Source organism: Myodes glareolus, chromosome 12 (assembly GCF_982192425.1).
Source record: "Myodes glareolus chromosome 12, mMyoGla1.1, whole genome shotgun sequence".
NCBI lineage: Eukaryota > Metazoa > Chordata > Mammalia > Rodentia > Cricetidae > Myodes > Myodes glareolus.
The window spans coordinates 40796957-40816443 of NC_142037.1; the positions used below are offsets into that span (position 1 = coordinate 40796957).

The 19487-nt window shown below is 47.4% G+C and overlaps 1 protein-coding gene across 1 annotated transcript in view; it reads left to right on the forward strand.

The window, feature by feature from the left end:
- Siah3 (siah E3 ubiquitin protein ligase family member 3) overlaps positions 1 to 13813 on the forward strand; it is a 71046-nt gene extending 57233 nt beyond the window's left edge. Inside the window, exon 2 of the mRNA XM_048422217.3 lies at positions 9574 to 13813. Within this exon, the coding sequence (XP_048278174.2) occupies positions 9574 to 10242 (669 nt within the window). The 3' untranslated portion in view covers positions 10243 to 13813. The remainder of the gene's footprint in view (positions 1 to 9573) is intronic.
- Positions 13814 to 19487: the final 5674 nt, after the last annotated feature.

Below are 19487 nucleotides of genomic sequence, written 5' to 3' on the forward strand. Positions count from 1 at the left end.
GCCTAGACTACAGGGAACTGTCTCGGTCATTAGGATGGAATTCCAGCATCCTAGTTATCTGGATGGAATATGGAAATACGGAAAGAATGTGGTAGATCGTAGGGCTCTCGGTGGACTTAATCCACTAGTTACTGTCTTGGCCACTGCTCTTTTGCTGGGAAGAGATATTATGGCCAAAGCAACCCTTATAAGAGAAAACATTTAACTGGGGACTTGTTTACAGTTTTGGAGGTTTTTAGTCCATTAGCATCATAGCAAGAAACATAGTTGGAGGAGTATTGAGAGCTACATTCTGATCTGTAGCAGAGAAAGCGAGACTCCTGATCCACAGGCAGAGAGACTCTGGTCTTGGCCTGGACTTTGGAAACTTCAAAGCCCACCCCTAGCAACACTCTCTCTCCAACAAAGCCAATCTCTAAATCCTTCTAATCCTTTCAAATCATGCCACTCCCTAGCGACTCAGCTTTCAAATATGTGAGCCTACCGGGCCATCCTTGTTCAGGCCACCCCAGCGACTCATCTTGTGAGAGAATGGACCTAGAGATCAACAATAATCTTTGCTTGAGCCGAGGCTACCATTGTGTGGATAATAGGTGAGCATGGGGCTCTTCCGTCGTTTGTGAGGTCAATAATCCTGCCGAGGCACATGAAAGAAAATCCATCTAGATCTGTCGAGGAGACAGAGAGATTTCCTCTATTAATCCAGCAGACTGTGCTTTCCAGTGTAAATTTGCCGCTTACAATTTGAGAAACAAATGATTGACACTTTCCAGTAAACCCTAAAAAGTAAAAGCAAAATAAATGCCTCTCTGGCATGTGACGTTTCTTGTCAAGCTTGAGTGTAGCCTCTGTGTCCCATTCCTGTCATTTTAGGATGTGACTCTTATAGGACTCCATCCCGAGGAGCTCACAGCTGTGAATTCACGGAACCACACACACACACACACACACACACACACACACACACACACACACACACACAGATGTTTCTCCAGCAACTGGGGAGCTGGGATAGAGGAGAGAGCCACCAGTGCATATGGGCAAGAAAGGGGTTCAGTTGATGAGCCATGTGCTCAGTCTTTCATTTCAATAGTGTGTACTCCTTGAAAATCTGTGAGCCCCCCTGGAGGAGAAAAGTGCTGGTCTTGCCCACCGCAGGACATAGCACTGGGAAAATGAATATAACCCCGTCATCAGTAACTCCAGTCCAATCAAGAAGAGAGAGTCACCTCTCAATGCAGGTTGAATAAAGAAGCAAGTTGTCTGACGCTCAATTGCTCTCTGACCACATCCCAGGACAGGGGTCAAGGCAGTATCTGGAAGAGATGATTGCTCAAACTGGCATCAGCCAGGGCCCGTGGCTGACGAAACTGAGTGAGATAAAGGGCTGAGCCAGTGTGTTCTAGAGGAGGCCATTACCGGTGCATCTGTGCTGCGAACGTGTGCCAAGCGCCCGTGTGTGCCGGGCACTGTACTCTCATCAACAGTGATTCTAGTGAGAAGGTAACACAGACGAACCAACTAACGCTGCTCAGGCAAGGGAGTGGAACTAGAAGTTAAAAGCCCCACGATCTCACATCTAGGGACTCAAGGGTGCAGGGTTCTGTTGTTCTCAGAGCGTCATCCCCGTTTTCTTTCCTATCCCTCACATAACCAGAGATCTCATTTCAAAGAGGACCAGTTGGGAGGCTTTGAGACCACAGAGATCTATGTGGTCATCTCTATGGGTTCCTTAAGTTATTTGTCACTCATGGGTCTTGGTTTAAAACAGATTTACCCACCAAAGTTGTTTCTTCTCAATGCAGTAGCATCCCACTTCCCACTTCCTGAGTGACTCGATGGCGTCGATAGATCCTGAATACACGATCGCCACACCCAACTTCAGGGATTTTAGTTACCAGGAAAGAAACTGCTTGCAGAAATAGTCCTTTATGTCTGTTTTTTTTTGGGGGGGGAGGGGTGAGACTAGGCTCTCTCTCTTTCACTCACTCACTCACTCACTCACTCACTCTTTGGCAGTTCCACGCATGTATATAATGACTTTCGGTCATTTCATTGCCGTCTGCCACTCACCTCCCTCTGAAACCTTCTTCCCTATAAGCTCAAGCTCCCTTTCACCTCCATGCCTTTTTCCTTTGGATGGCTCCGCCCATCCCATTACAGCTGCCTCCACCGGCACAGGTAGGTTTTTGCTTTTGTTTTTCTGGCCCAAAGGCCACTGCTCAGAGTCTACAGCATTGAGGAAAGTGACACCTTCTCCCCCGGAAACCATTATCTGCCGGTACCCCCACCCCTACACACTACACACTGTTAGGAATAGGGCCTCGTAGCCCACCCCCCATGATGAAGTGTTGGCTGGACCAGTCTTGTACAGGTCTTGTGCAAATAACCATGGCTTTGGTGAGTTAATAAATGCATTGGCCGTGTTGTGTCCAAAAGATGTATTTCTGCCCATCCCCCAGCCTCTGACTCTTACATTCTTTCCACCCCATCTTCAGAAATATTGCCTGAGCCTAGGAGGGAGAGATAGAGCTGCGCCATTTAGGGCCAAGCTTTCCACCATCTTTTATTTACCCTTTCCCTTTTGACCAGCTCTGAGTCTCTGCGTTAACTGCCCCTCCCTGCTCTAAGGAGCACGTCTGAGCACACATTAATATGAGTATTTACAAAGCAGCTTGACAATTTTTTTTCGAGCCAGGGTGTTATACTACAGCCCAGGCTGATGTCAAACTCATGACAATCCTCCTGCCTCGGCCTCCCAAAGGCCAGAATTACAGTATGCAGTGAAGTAACACCTGAACTCTTAGGGGAGGGTATCCAGCTACCGTATAGTCCTGTCTCAGAGGCCGGATACCAAGTGCTTAGAGAAGGAACTTTCAGGACCCATTAGCCAAATGGGGAGTTTGCCTGACTTCTCTTTAGTTGGCTCTCACACATCATAGAGAGTCCATTCTGAGCATCTGTTCTGCTGATTGACAAGCCACTAATTTCCCCAACGAGAACCCATGCGTTTTAAGTGTTAATTAGCGGCATCTGGTGTGAATCAGAGCCACAGATAGCGATTGAGGCAATTGCACTCATTATCTCTGGCGAGGGTCTTTCCCAATAAAACCTTAGGTGATCATGCTGAGGTGTGAGTTCCCGAAACAGGCATTGACAGCCCCACCGGAGTATGGCGTTAAAATGTATGCATTTAGATCCCACTTGCTATACAGAAGTATTTTAAAGAAGAATGCAGACATGACCGTAAGGCCCACAGAAACATATCACCCAACTATGCGCCGACAGTCAGCTGAGAACTGAATCCCAGGGAGCGAGGAGAGCAGGTGCTACATTAGGATGTCCTGTCTCCGTGCTGAAGCTTCACTGTGACTTCTTATCTCTAGCCCTAACCCTAACTCTCACCCCTAAGGATTGTTTTGTTGTTTTGTTTGGTTGGTTGGTTTTAGTTTTTCAAGACAGGATTTCTCTGGTAGAGCCCTGTCTGTTTGGAATTTGCCTGTGCCCAGGCTAACTTTGAACTCAGAGATCTGCCTGCCTCTGCGCCCCCCACCACACCTGGCCTCAGCTCACTTCTTTACCATAGGTGGAGTGTTTCCATGTCTTCCCAGGCTTTTGGTGTTCACAGTCATTACAGGTTTTGAGGGAAAGATGCGGAGAGGCGGGAAAACCAAATAAGAAAACATTCAGCATTTCTCTCTGCCTGTCTTTCTCAGAAACAGACAATGATTAAACACTAAAGCCCTATGTCACATTTACCCTTACTTCTGGGCCGACCTGACTGTTTACTGGGGATCAGGCCTTGACATTAGCCCCATTCTCTAAAACTTGCCCCAAATGTTCCACCACCCATCCTGTTTGTTCTTCCACCCTCTGGATAAAAGTCCTTGGCAACCTCAAACCTGTCCCTTCTCCCAGGACTCAATCCTCCGCTAACTAGCACAAACAAACATCTGAGCATCATTTAAACCTGGGCACAGAATCCTCTTCCTGTTCAAGTAGCATGCCCCAGTTCCTTGAGGTGAGTGGAAAGGAAAAGCAACCCTCTGGGTGAGCCTTCTACCCACAGGGAGCAGAAGCTGGAGAAAGGGTCCCAGATAATTCCAAGGACAGGTTTCCCGTCCTGAAATCAGGATTCGGAAGGGCAGCCATTACCAAGCCTTGGAGTGTGACTGATCAAATTAAGAAATGCGTTTTAAAATTCAATTACACCCTCGGTGGAAATAGGCTCACTAATGGTTAGGGATAGAATTATACCCAGTCTATAAAGCCTAACATTTCTAAACCCAATTTTGTGCACTACTCTAAAGGTTAATTCAAAACCTCTCTTCCAAATAGGAAGTTAAACGCGGCCAATGGAGGGACGCCATCCATTGCTTGACGGAGGGTTTATCAGTGGTAAGAGTTCATTAGTTTTAATTAGTGTAATCACTAATGTTGCATTAACAGTTTAGTGAAGGAAAGTAATTACTCACACATCCACTGTATTAGATAGGAAGATTAGGATTCATCTTCCAAAAATGATTAGCATTTTGCCAATTAAACAAATCCCTTCTCCCTGCCAGCAGAACCCGTGACCTCCCTCACCCTGGATCATTTAAATGAAACATATTTTGCATCAAAAGACGGAACGGGGAGAAACGAAGAATTAAGGCTGCATTTATTTTTAGTTCTTTCTCAGAGTGCAGAGAGTGCACGCACAGGTCTCTGTGAGTTTGTGATGCCAGACTCGATTTACATAGTCGTTTGCTTCCCTTCTGATTACCCTCATCTACCATGTGGCGCCACAACAATTAAAAAATGAAAATGGCTGGTCATGGTGGAAGATGAAACCAAGAGCGAGCAACCAGAAAAACTATGTGGAAGGGCCATCGCTTGGGTTCCATAGTGGGACAGGGTAGGGACCATCTGCTGGCCCCATTCCGAATGCCAGTTTGGAGCAGGTTTTACTGCTTGGCTTAAAATTGCCATGCTACCCACAGGGGTTCCTTAAAGCTATCAAGAGAGTCTCCTGAGCCTCCTGCTGCCCACTGCTGGGCACAGAGGGCATTTCAGCCATGGTTTGCCTTAGAAGACCTTCGCAATATGACTCCACTACTCTCGGTCCGCACTGGACCATGCAGCTTCTAGGGAAGTTCTCAACAGTTCTAATGTACCCTGTGCTCTTTCTGGCTTCTCTGACCTTCTGTTCTCCTTGCTGGTAAACCTTCTGTTCTTGCTAGAGAAGCCACCTTTGTCTTCACTCAGAGTAAGGTCACCCCACCCCAGCTAGAATAGTTACCCCCTCCAGTAACTTCCAGGGCTCCATTGTATATGGTCGTCTGTTAGTACTCACTGGGCTTGGTTCCAGAAGCCCCTCCCCCTCCAGATGCTCAAATCCCTTCTATAAAATAACCTAGTATTTTCATGTAGCCCATGATCCTCCCCCCCAAATATGTTAAAGCAGTGGTTGTCAACCTCTGGGTCACAATTCCTTTACAGGGGTCACCCAAGACCATCAGAGAATACAGACATTTACATTATGACTCATAACAGTTGCAAAATTACAGTTACAGAGTGGCAACGAAGATAATGTTATGGTTGGGGGTCACCAGAGCATGAATAACTGTGTTAAAGGATCACAGCATTAGGAAGGTTGAGAACCACCGTGCTAGAACACCTCCACATTACAATAGCTAATAGAACACAAACACTATACATTCATGCTTGAGCCTTGCTGCACAGCTGAGAACGGGAAAGATGGGAGTGGACTGGAGAAAGGAAGATGACACACTCAGAGGTGGGCCACTCGGGTCACTCTGCTGTCCTGGGACAGAAGGCCTAGGCCAACAGCAAGACTGAGAACTATGGGATTTCGTGGTCTGTGTTCAGCCAGATTGCTGCCCAGTATGAAAGTCAGTCCACCAAGATGGAGCAGCTAGTGAGGGCCGAGGTTCAAGGTTGCCAATGTCTTCACTCGAAGTGAATGGTCTAATAGGTGTAGAGTTTTTCCTGGGCAGACAGGGTAGGGTGTGTGTGTTGTTTTTCCTTTGTTTGTTTGTTTTGAGATAAGATCTCAAATAGTTCAAGATGGCCTGGAACTTCTGTCTAGTATTTAGTGGAGGATGGCCTTGAACTCCCGATTCACTGTTTCCACCTACCAAGTGCTGGAAGTACAGTCGTGAATCACCCTGTTCGTTTGTTTGTTTGTTTTAATTTGACTTAGTTTTTAATACCATTTTACAGTTTTTAATGTCATCTTCATGTGATCTCCTGGCAATACTTTGAGGCTAATATTTTCTCAAAAAGAAAATCGACTTAATCGATGCTATCGGACCAATATATATGAAAGTCAATAAGAGCCCACGAATCCTCAGCCCGTGATGAGCATGTGCCCAGTTTCTTCAGCTCCACTCCAACCTCAGTCCCATGAGCTCTGTGACGTTGGGCAAGTGGCTCATTCTCTCATACACACAGCCACTGTATTCTGGTACGGTGGTTGCAAAAACCAGGTGGGAGAATAGGCATGTCGGAGACGGGACAGCTTCTAGGGTTTTCCATGAGCACAGAAGAAGAGCATCAATAACTTACTGTGTGAGAGCCGCAGGATGTGCCCCTTAGAGGTCACAGTCCTATAAGGAGGGTACAGACGGCAGCTGCTGGAATCTACAAGTTGAAAACAGTGTGTGCACCTCTGACACACACACATGCCTGTTGGTGACAGCCGCTGCCAGGAGGCCATCTCAGTATATTGTGTACATGTGTTCATATGTGTACAGTGTGTGCATCATACAGAAGTGCTTGCATAGACATATACATGCGTGCCTGTATGCATGTGTATATTCATGTATGCCCTAAAGAAAGGGAAGCCTGGAAGGGAACAGGGAGGAAGTTCCTCTGAAAGTCAGAGTGCAAGTGTGGAGACAGACAGACTCACCCTGTCCCCTGTCCTGAGAGAAGTGGAGCAGGCTGAGGGGACAGATGTGCAAAGTGACTTGAAGGGACTTCTCTCTCTTGAGGGTTGTCTGGGAAACTGGTCCCCATGAAGGCCCTAGGCACCATGGGTCAGATCCTACAAACTAGATAAGAAATTGAGCATAGAGGAGAGAGGGAGCCTAGCTGGGCAGGGGTACGTTCTCTTGTGTCCAGAGTCAGGAGACACAAAACTGAACCATAGGTTTAACAGTTCTGTACCCTCCAGCATAGTATTAGCAAAGCCCATTCCTTCCAGTGAAAACTATGAACCACAGTCCGTAAGTCACAAGTAGGATCCTTGTCAAAACCGTGATGAATTAGAACTGAATCGAAGTCTGTGTCACACACACTGAGGGACGCCACATCTGTTTTCCTCACAGCTACAGGCCTGAAGCTAATAGTGTCTGCCCACATCAGTGCTCGACAAATGTCTATGGATGTCTGATCAGATCATGCTGTCATGGGTTGAGAGTAGTTATGGACACATCGTCATGAGGAAGAGAAAGTAGGAGATCGTCATGGTGGAAGCGGCCTAGAGATGAGAAGGCTGCAGAGTGGAGAGCTAGGAACAGGGTAGAAATGTGTCCGGCAGGGCAAGTGGGGGTCCTAGCTTGTGTCCTCTCCCTGGGGACTTGTGGCTGCACACAGTCACCTTTACATCCCACATGGTGACTGAGACTCAGAAGAGTGACTGGAACAGTGTGACCCCTGGGGACAGTGGAAAGACAAATGGCTATAAGAGAAGGGGTTTTTTTATTCTACAGTGACCATGATCCAAAAGGAAAAACATCTACATATCACCGTTGCCCACTTAAAAGCAGAAAACATCAAGAAAGTCAAAAGGGAATGAGTTATGACCTAGCGCATGCTGTTTGAGAGGGGACACTGGCTAGCTGCTTGGGTATCGCTCTAAAGAATCAGAAAGACATAAATGTTGAATTTTCTTAGTTGAGGCTTCAGAATCCCAGTCCCTCCTTCCCCAGGCATCCACGGTGTCCCTCATTTCTTAGTATGTGTGTATGTGTGGGTGAGTGTTCACGTGTGTATAGATGTATGTTCTGTATAGGTGTATACACACCTGTGAGAGCCAAAGGATAATACTTAATGTCTGTCATTCCTCCGACACAGTTCACCATTTCTTAGCTTTTCTCTTTTTCTTAAGACAGGTTCTGTCATTGGCCCAGAACTCACCAAGTTAAGTGGGAGAGTCACCAGCCAGGGAGTCCCAGGGCTCTCTCTACCTGTCCCCACCTTCTCAGTTTCCGGACCACAAGTGTGTCCCACCATCCCCAGTCTGTTTGTCTGCTTTTTAAATGTGGGTTCTGGGGATCAAACCCAGGTCCAACACTTTATCTGCTGAGCTATCTCTCCATCTTGTTTTTAAAAAAAAATTGTGTGTGTGTGTGTGTGTGTGTGTGTGTGTGTGTGTGTATACATGTACTGAGCAACAGTGTGAGTGGGAAGGTCAAAAGACACCTTGAGGAAATGTGTTCCCTCCTTCTGCCAGGTGGGTTCTGTAGATAGGACTCAGGTTATCAGGCTTGGTGACACATGCCTTTACCCACCGAGCCCTCTCATGCCACTCCTCTCGTTGATATTATTTCTCTAACAGTTTTTCATTTCTCCCCTTCCCTTTCTTCCTTCTAAACTTCCCTATCTCCCCTTGCCCCCTCTCAAATTCATGGCCTCTTTTTCTCTAATTGTTATTGCTGCATCTATCTACCTACCTATCTATCTACCTACCTATCATCTATCTACCAACCTACCTACCTATCATCTATCTGTCTATCTATCTATCTGTCTGTCTGTCTATCTATCTATCTATCATCTATCTATCTACCTACCTACTTGCCTACCTATCATCTATCTATCTATCTATCTACCTACCTACCTGCCTACCTATCATCTATCTATCTATCTACCTACCTACCTATCTATCTATCTATCTATAAATAGATAACTCCAACCTGCTAAATCTGCTTAGCATTGTTTGTTATGCACACAGTTTCAGGACTAGTCATTTGATATTGTATATATAACTAATTAGTAGGCTCATCCCTAGAGGAAACTGTTTCTCACCTACCCAGCATTCCTTAGCTGCCTGTATTTCTTTGTCTAGGGACAGCCCCCCCCCATGAGATTTCCCATTCCATGTTAGCATGACTATTGGTGGAGTACTTTTCCAGGTCTTGTTTAATGTAGCCATGTTGTTGCAACATTGTGTTATTTCTAGGGGACACGATCTCACAGATGTCCTGTTCCTCTGGCTCTCACAATGTTTTCAGTCCCCTTCCACAATGTCACCTGAGTCTTGGGTACTGCTGTGTTGTAGATGGATCCGTTGGGGCTGAGCACCTCTTGTCCTCTGTATTTTGAGCAGATGTGGTTTTCTGTAATGGTCTCCGTCTTCAAGGAAAAGTGAGAATTAAATTTTATCAGGCAAAGCCAATGAGAGAGAGAATGTGTGTGTGTGTGTGTGTGTGTGAGAGAGAGAGAGAGAGAGAGAGAGAGAGAGAGAAACATTCCATGCCTTCACTGTCACTTCGAATATCGGGAGAGCCACACTTGGCACCAGAGACAAGTCTGTCACCCCACTAATGCCCTTCTCTTTCCTTCTAGTATGTGTCCAGTAGACGGGCCGTCACTCAGAACTCCACAGAGCAAAGTACCTTCCACCCACATCTTCTTCCCCACCACCATCGTCACCACTGTCACCATAACCGCCTGTGCCACCATGCCCGCCCCCGCCACCTCAACCACCAGGAGGCAGGGATGCACAGTGCTCAGGTGACACCCTGCCTATGCCCACTCTTCTCCTGCCAGTGGGAAGGCCACCTGGAGGTGGTGGTGCCTCACCTGCGCCAGATCCACAGGATCGACATCCTGCAAGGGGCCGAGATAGTCTTCCTGGCCACGGACATGCACCTCCCCGCGCCAGCCGACTGGATCATCATGCACTCCTGCCTCGGCCACCACTTCCTCCTGGTGCTCAGGAAACAGGAACGGCACGAAGGGCACCCTCAGTTCTTTGCTACCATGATGCTGATCGGTACCCCCACCCAAGCCGACTGCTTCACCTATCGCCTGGAGCTCAACAGAAACCACAGGCGTCTCAAATGGGAGGCCACCCCGAGGTCTGTCCTGGAGTGTGTGGATTCGGTCATCACTGATGGGGACTGCCTGGTTCTCAACACCTCACTGGCCCAGCTCTTCTCCGACAACGGCAGCCTCGCCATTGGAATCGCCATCACCGCAACCGAGGTCGGCGCCACGGATGCCGAGATGTGAGGCCAGGAGCTGCTGGATACTCACGCTGCCTGTGTACCTTGGACCTCCGGATGTCGGGACATTTTTATTCCCCCTTCCTTCCTTCCTTCTTTTCTTTCTTTTACGTCTCAGGTAATTTGTGGTATTAGTATTCATTGGCCACAGGCATTCTGTTATGTAAACATCTGTGAGTCAAGGTCTTGGTGTGAAATCTGTCCTGTGTGTTGTTGGTACAGTTTGGTAGAACATTTGGAAGATTCTACCAGAGTAGTTACTTCCGGCCACCACTGGTCTCTTTCGCTACTGCTTCCACAGGGAGCGAATGCCAAGAAGCAGGGCACTGGGGCTAACGGGAGACTTGGCTTCCCAACTCCTTCCTTCTCTTTTCGTGCGGTTTCAGGCAGAGCCTGACTTGTCATGGCTGAGGCAGCCAGCCGTGACTGCCACCTTTCCAGGAGCCTTGGGGTCAAAGCTAAGCTGCATGAGCATGAGAGACAGGGTCTCCTCCACAAACAGTGGGGTCCCCTAGAGGCGCACTCTGGGTCAGAAGTGGTCACCTGACCCCGGGCTGGGGTCAGCAATCGGATACAAACCCCTCTGTTTTTCAGATTCTGGCCTTATTCCCTGGCCATGCCATTTCCCTTTGCTTTGCAATTAAAGCCCAAATGTTTTGGTGCTCCTCTGAAAATTGCCTCGCCTCTGGGGAGAGCGGGATAGGTATGATGCAGAAGAAGAATTGCAAGGAAAAAGATGGCACCAAATCACCCTCTGACCTCTGGGAGGGCGCGCCTGCCTCATCAAGACTCTTTAAACACATAAACTATAAATCCATCACCCCCCCCCCAAACACACACACACACACACACACACACACACACACACACACATCTTTTTGTATCAAGGACACATCTGTCTTTGATGGTATGTGCGTAAGACCCATCATCAAACACGGGGACCCCAGAAAGAAGCAACTAGGACCTCCAGCATGAAGAGATCGCCTGACACACTCTGGGCCTCCCCTTTTCTCTCCTTACTTATTAACACACGCTGTAGCCCTGTCCAGCACATAAACATGGCTGCTTAGGAGTAAGTTCGGCATATACAGAAGGAAACCTCAGGAACCCACCTCACCTCACCCTCCGCTCCCTACCCCCACACCCCACCCACCCACTCCTACCCTCACTCCATCCCTCACCCACCTTCGCCCTCACCCCTCCTCACCCCCCACCTTCTCACCCCCCAGAGGTTACTCTCTCTTGTTTTGCCATTAGAACAAAGCATCAACTTTTGGGGAAAGGCCTTCCTGCACTGGAAGGAAGTGGGGGGGTCTTTGCTCTGCTTTCTTTCTGTTCTTAGTTGTACACCTTAAAGCCTTCCCAGTGGGGTCACATGTCCACAACGTCCTTTCTGTTACTGTCAGGTGCTAGGGGAAGCATGGCACCCCAAACCAGCACAGCTCTCTAGCGGGCTGTATGGGCCTTTCTCCGACTCACTCCCTGACCTCAGGCATACCTTCTGGGCCTGGCTGGCCTCCCAGCGAATACTGAGTTTCAGGCAGGTTGTCCTGGCTGCCCATCAGCAATCTTTTCTCCACCAAATTAATTCATCTTAAAATACACTACCCATCCTCCCAAACGGGTTGATTTTCCCAGCCGCTTTTGCTGCCGAGCCATGCTCGAAGCATGCATTTATAGAACTATGAAAACACAGCTCTTCCCAGTCACCCAGTTCTTGCTGGGACTCTGAACTGAGGCTTCATCTATCCAGGGCCTGAGCAAATTAACTTTGCTCACAGAGTATCACGAAGATGAAGCTGAGAGGTATCAGGAAGCTTGTGTCCTGTGGACTCCAGGCTGTTAGCCTCCAACCACACCTAGACCCAAGGCTGGTGTGTCAGTCCTTGGAGAGACCACTGGTAGGGCCCCATCCCTGCTACCCAGGTCCTCCCTAACTATCTAAAGGCATCAGAAGCCACAGTTCCTCCTCTAACTTCTGAGGGTCATTTGTAACATCTTAAGTGTCCCAGTTAAACAGACACACAGCACCTCAAGAAGAATACATGACGTGTAATGCTTACAGGCCTCGGAGCTCTCACAACATTGCCTGGGCCTTGCTACTGAGCCAACCTAGGAAGGACTGCAGGCCGTTGTAACTGCACAATGTATTCAAGTAAGTGACTTGAATGCTGGTTCCTAGAAATCTCCAGAAGAAAGGTTAGGAGATGGGTTCTTTTCATTCACCTATGGTGCTCCCAAGACGGCCTTTCTCTTCACACTCATGCGTGAAGAACAGAAGACAAAGGCACAAACTAACAAGCTAACAATGGTGCATTGGAAACAGAAGAGAGGAATAAAAACAAACTGTGTTTGAGTGTTTTTATCACCCAAAGGCTCCCTCCTTTAGCCTTGAATAAAGCCCACCCCTCTCCTCAATACGCAGGGGCATGTGTATTCAGAGACGGGCCATGACCTTCTCAAGGTCACATGTCAGACCACAAGTAAAACTCCACTCTACCAGTTCATCTCCATAGGAAGATGACACCCTGCCCTCACCCCCCACCCCACAGTGTTCAGGAGGGTCTTGTTCAGCAGTGGATTGGAGACTTGAAAACTGAATGGGTGAGAAGGAGAATTCACAGGGAAAGGCGGAGGGAGATCCGCTTTTAGTGGTGTCTTAGCATTGTGGAAGTCAGCTGGTCCTGGGGAGGTGGGAAGGACGAGGCACATGGAGGTCTCAGTGGCCCGGTGTCCTTTGGCCTCCTTCACCCATCCTCAGGCCTCTTGTTCATAGATTCTGGAACCTGGTTGCCTCATTCATGCCAAGACACTCAGTTTAGTGATACTTACTCTCTGAAGAGTGTTTGTGCTTTAATAGAGGGCATAGGCAGACAGACAGGAGCACTTAAGAGACACGAGCTGTCTGTATTTGAATTGGCAGCTGTGAGCCGTTTGTTTAGCAGGTGTTTAAAGAGAAGCACGCCTCTCCTTGAGTCTGAGCCCAAATGAATGACTGGCGGAGGCTTAGCAATACAATGAATATCATTCCTAACAGTGAGTACGCATAGGAGCCTGTGCCTGGAACAGATCTAACATTTCTGCAGTGCGGGGGACATTTAGAAATGGAACAGGATAGTTGTCCCCGTAGGCCTTGCGGCTGCCGACTGAAAATTCCCTATATGAAGACCCAAGGGGATAAGTACTTGGAATATATTATCCACGTAATCTTCAAAACAGCCCCGTGAAGCCGCTGCTGTGTGCTGGGATAGATGAGAAACTGCAGCTAGCAAGTAGGAAAGCTGGCTCCATGGCCAGGCTTCTAACCAGCTGCACCCTTGTCATTTCTCGCAACTCGTGTTCCAGAGTCTCAGAAGGACCCAGTCATAAAGTCCGAAGGGCATGGGAACCCTGCTTTCGTATTTCAGCACTAAATGTATCCTTTCTCTTCTTTCCGTCTCCTTCTAGTCCAGCTCAACAGCTGACTTGTATTTCACACGGTTACATTTTTAGAATTTTGTAGGTCAGTTATTACAACCATCACTGGAAAATTAACTTATTATATACTCTTACAATTAAATAAATTCTATTTAAAATGAGCATAATAGTCAGGCTTCCTGATTCTTTCACCACGTGTTATTTTGTGTGCCCCGATGCCATTTGCCTCACATCTGCAAGGATCAAGCTCACAACGATGCACCACCACCTGCCTTCCAGCTCAGCATGCAGTGGTGATAGCTCACCACTGTCTATGGTGATAGCTCACCGCTGTCTATGGTGATAGCTCACCGCTGTCTATGGTGATAGCTCACCACTGTTTATTGTGATAGCTCATCACTGTCTATGGTGATATAGCTCACCACTGTCTATGGTGATAGCTCACAATTAGCCAGGATGGAAGGATTTACACTAAGCCATTGGCAAATATTATAAGCCTTTCCCATCACTCCACAGTCTAAATATTGCTGATGCACACAGGGTGGGGAGGAAGGACTTTGGAAGGAGGAGATTTTGGTGAGTAAACAGATGGTGGTCAGCCAGCCAATTGTTCAGGAATGCAACGCTTCTGGGGAAGAGACCCTGAGGGTTCCAAGAGTACTTCTTGCCCAGGACACCCTTCAAAACTGCCCTCCACCCTACCCTGACCTATACTACTGTGCAGAATTATGTCTGATGGTTCTCATGGAGAACCATGGTCCACAAACCATGGTCTATCGGCAACACTAACCTAAAAGCCAAACCGAGTTCTATAAAACTGGAATCACCTCCATCATTTTCTCTCATAGGTTCCCCTCCCTCCTTCTTCCTGACCTATAGACCAAAATGGTCTCTAAAGAAATGCTTTACGTTGGAACTAGAGATTGGAAACATCCAACATTTGAGAAGGGCATAATAAGCAGTGATTTCAAATATCACATAAAATGTATTGCCAAGGAAGGAAAGTGAGACTCTGATTTGTTGTGAGTCAAGAGACAGAGAAGGCAACAGGGAAGGGGCTTTCATGGAAAAGACGGAGCCCAGCACCTTCCTCCCTGCTCTGGCTGCTTTACTGTATGCAGCCCAACAAGGAGTCTGCCAGAGAGGACATGGTTCCCACTGCCCCCGAAGTCATGATAGACCTTGGAAGTCCTGGTCTGGAAGCAGGCAGAGACTCTGAGGTGAAGAGTGACTCAGGGGGCTGGGGAGATGGCTTGGTCAGTGCTTGCTGAGCATGCGTGAAGACTAGGATTCGGATCCCCAGCGCTCACATAAAGCTCAGGTGATACAGTGCGTGCCTGTGATCCTGGCAATGGGGAGACAGAAAGAGGAGGACCCCTGGGGCTTGCTAGCCGGAGAGTCTACCTGAAGGAGTGAGAACCAAGTTCGATGAGAGACTGTGAACCGAAAAGTAAGGCAGAGACACATACTGCCATCATCCTTCATTCTCTACATACATACACACATACATGATCACACACACTCACACCCCCACTTCCACCACACACATGCATGCACACAAACATGTACACACACACACACACACACACACACACACACACACACTTTAGCCAGTGCCTCTGAGTCCATTGGTTTCTGTGTAAGGGATGTGACAGAAATTGTGAGGCTTTCCAAGGCTACAAATTGGACCCAACATCTAGAAGAAGGGGGTGGAGAGTCACAGGCTCTGATTTAAATCCAACTCTAATATTAAAAATGGTATTTCCTAGTCAGATTGTCAAATTTCTGATTATTTGTTTTGAAGATTTCCTTCAATGGGCAACTGAAGAAATCCCCCTGAAAAGCTCCAGGAGACAGGATATTCGATCAGCAGAGCACAGCAGTTACCTAGGTAGGCTATAGACTGCCTTTCCCACGGTATGTGGAAATATTTCATTTTGAGTGCACCAGAAACATCCCCTGCCCTTTTAAAACCTTGTTTGGAGAATGGAGATAAGAAAGGGAATGGATATCCAAAGGCATTTCACTCCGATTGACATATAAAGAATCTTCTAGCTTTTCCTATGATGTCACAGACAAGAAGCAATAGCAAACCAGAATGTTACTGTCTCTTCATCCCTTCCTCCATGGAAAAGCCACTAAACTGTATTTGATACTTTTTTTTTTGTTTGAGCCCTTTGGAATCTGCTCATTCTTACTGATGGTTTGTTCCATGCAACATAAGGGAACAGCAATGGAAAGCTCTCAGGCAGGGGCAATACCCAGAGATTCACGGACTGTCATGCTTGCCTTCTGTTTCATTATCTCCCACCCCTTTCATGTGTGACTCCAGTTAAAGCCGTAATTGAATGGAAGGAAGAAAACGCTAGCGGTGGCGAATTGGAACTGTGACAGCTCCCTTGTCTCCGGTCCTATCTCAGCGCCTCCTGCTGCTCTGAGAAGCCTCTCTCCCTGCATCCTAAAGAAAGAGAAGAGCTTCACCCCTGGCCCTGGCCTCCCAAAACCCCTTATCTCAGCTGTCCCCTGCCTCTGCCTGACAGCACAGTCTCTGAAATTTTCTCCTGGGTCTATCAGATCACTTGTCAAAAAAGCCTTCATGGTTTAATTCTTTAATTCCAGGCCACTGTTAGTTACTCCCAAGATCAGAATTGAGCATGGTTCTAATCCTATTGCCTGTCAATTCATTTAAACCTCAATCTTCCTGCCATCTTACGCCCAGAACCTGTTTTCTACTCTCATAAAAGCTTAGAGAGAGAGAGAGAGAGAGAGAGAGAGAGAGAGAGAGAGAGAGAGAATATTGATCTGAATGATCAAAAGTGACCAGAAGGCTAACATGAATATTCATGAGCTGGGGTACCTTTCACCATGCCATTGACTATTGACTACTTGCACCTCACAGGAGCCCAGGTACTTGTTTTGTTTCCCTACATATCCTCAAAGACATACACTAGTGTTGCTCAATTGTGGGGACAGAGTGTCCCCTAAACGAAGGTGGAAAGGGAGCCTTTCCAAAACCCAGCATTGGAGGAAGGCTCATCTCAACTGTACCCTAGAATCGAGGAGTTACTGAACTATTAATTACCTGGAGACCTCAATTTCCAGGCCCCCAGAACCTGTAGTTCTGATTCCAGAGGGCTAGAGTGAACCCCAGGGCTCTGATTGTTAATGCTCTCCCCTAGGAGTTCTGAAACCCAAAGCCAGGGTTCAGTGAAAAATGGGGCATGGGAAACACAGAAAGCAGGCAAAGTCCCCTGGAGAGATCTGCTGGTGACTCTGTAAGAGGAGGGGAAGTCAGAGAAGAGGTGATTGGATAGGGCCCAGGCTGCATTCCGATGGCGAATCAAGACAGAACCAGGGCTCCAGCCCAAGTGGAGTCATCCAGGGTTATAAAGGTCTTTGTTCTTGCCACTGGGGCGGGGGGGAGTGGTGACAGCTGAAGGTGGGGCAGACAGAGGAGTGGAAAGGCCTGCACAGACCGGTAGGGGTGCGACAGCTTATCAGGCAGGATGGATGGATGAACCAGGGTAGAGCAGTCCGCGGTGCCAAGTGTCACACAGACAAAGTCCCCAGCGAAGTGACTGCAACTGTGTAAATCTTCCTCTGAGCAGAAGGGGTTTATCTTTCAAATCCTGCCTGGGGGACACGGAGATGGGAATTTATATTTAAATCTCTGTCCTATCCACACCAGAAGGCTCCCAGCAAATCCCCTGGGATGCAGTTATTTACCCTGAAAATCCCAGACTGCCTGAACAGGGTTGCCATTGGGGCCTTCCCTGGGTGATGTGAATTATCGTGCTCCGTCCTCCAACAGCTCAGAACTAAACCCCACGTAAGCATTGCCTAGAGGCAGCAGAGAAAGAAATCACTATACTACTTCCCGTTGGCATAGAGGTAGATCCCGGGACACTGGCATTTGCTCTGCAAGGTGGGGGGGGCAGTGGGAAAAGCATCCATTAAATATCTAAGTTGGGGGCTTTGACTACCACCCAGCTAGAAGGTAATTGACTATTCCACTCTCTCTGCCTGTTCCCAGGTACCAATTCAATGTCCATTAACATACAGGAGGTGGACAGTTCTCAATTTTTAGATCCAACACTGAGGTCAAAGGAAATGACATTCAGTTGGAAAAACAGGGATTGTAATTCTAGCATACTATATCAGAGTACCACAGAGAATGTTCCAGAAAATAAACTCAGAGGAGGAGTTCTCATTCTGATAGATTTTCACCAATGTTGTTTTGGGAGACAGTTGACTGATTGGTCAGACTTCCTAAATCACAAATCCATTCTGAGTGGTTAGTTATTAAGTACACTTGATGAGAGGCTTGGAAGGCCCATGCATGAGGATGAATTTTATCTAATTCTCTTTCTGTAGTTTTTATCAGCCACAGGAAATGATTCATAGTAACATGTGTGAGAACCGAAGTTAAATGCTGGAGGCTATTGTTTACGATTTCACTCTCAACTTTGACCCAACTGCACTGGAAGTGTTTGATCCAGCAGCCAGGAGATCCATGGTCAGGAAATACTTTAGGATGTAGGCTGGCCCCTGATTGAATGTAGGCCAGGGGTAGGTATGTAGACAGGAAATACGTCAGGATGTATCCTTGCCTCTGATTGGACTATTGGGAAATACAGTAGCCTGATGTTTTTGCCTTTTTAAAACCCTTTTCAAGACATGACTTGCAGCCATTTCCTGGGAACTCAGGAATGGACCTGGTCAGAATCCATCTTCCTGGCCAGTATTTCCTTAAAGCTTGCTTCAAATTTGCTCAAGGTTGTGGAATTCCCAAGATTAACACATATAGACCCTGCCTTACTTACAGTAACCCAAGGTGTCCTCAGAAGCCTCCCACCTAGGTGAAGGAAGACCCTTCACTGCAGAAAGGAACTTCAGGCTGGTTGTCAGATGAACTCAAGAGATCCTCTTGTCTCTACCCTTACTGTCCCCTCCCTGCTGCCCAAGGCTGGGATTATGGACACTTACCATTGCTCAGTTTTTGACATAGGTACTAGGGACCCAAAGCAGAGTTGTCATGCTGGCATAGCAAGTTATTTACTGAGCCATCTCCCCAGCCACCAGACTAGGACTTTATTGAAAGAAAATGTTCACAGAGATTCAAGCATAGGAATTAATGGAAAGAGACACATTCTGTGAGAGACCAAGACGTACTCAAGTCTGGGCTTTATATCTTTGTAACATCCATGTAAAGGAGGCTGATGGGGTTTGAAGTTATTGTCTTTAAAGAGTTGGAAAGGAGGTTAAATGTGATCCTAGAGGGGCCGCCTGATGCATGAGAGGCTCATAGTCAAAAAGATAAAATCATAAACAACCAGAGCATAAACAACCACATGCTCTCAGTGCTATGAACGCTTATAGCTTTATTTGGAAGATTTCCGAAGAATATCAGGCTTACCTCTGGAAAAGGAGCCATGAGAGGTGAGTGATCAGAGGTCCCTGAGTACAATGGCCACCAAAACCACACCAGGCAAGAGACTTTTGGATCCTCTGTCTTGCAGACCCAGAAACGAACAAAGGAAGGGTAAGTCTCAGAAAGGAATTTTATTACAGGCGAGAGCTCAAGAGAAAGGGAGCACACAGTGCAGCTTTAGAAGAGGAAAGCTCCTAGAAAGGGCTGCGACCGAGGGGCTTGCTCTGAGTTAATTAGGCTCTATTTGGCGGAGGTATGGGGATGTGAGTTGGTTGGTCCAGTTATCCCATCCCATGATGGGTATCTAGACTGGAGGTTTGAACAGGTTCCAGGACATCTGGTCTCCCATAGCTTCTAGGTGTCCTTGCTCATTAAAGTTGAAAGACAAAAGCTAGAACAGAAAA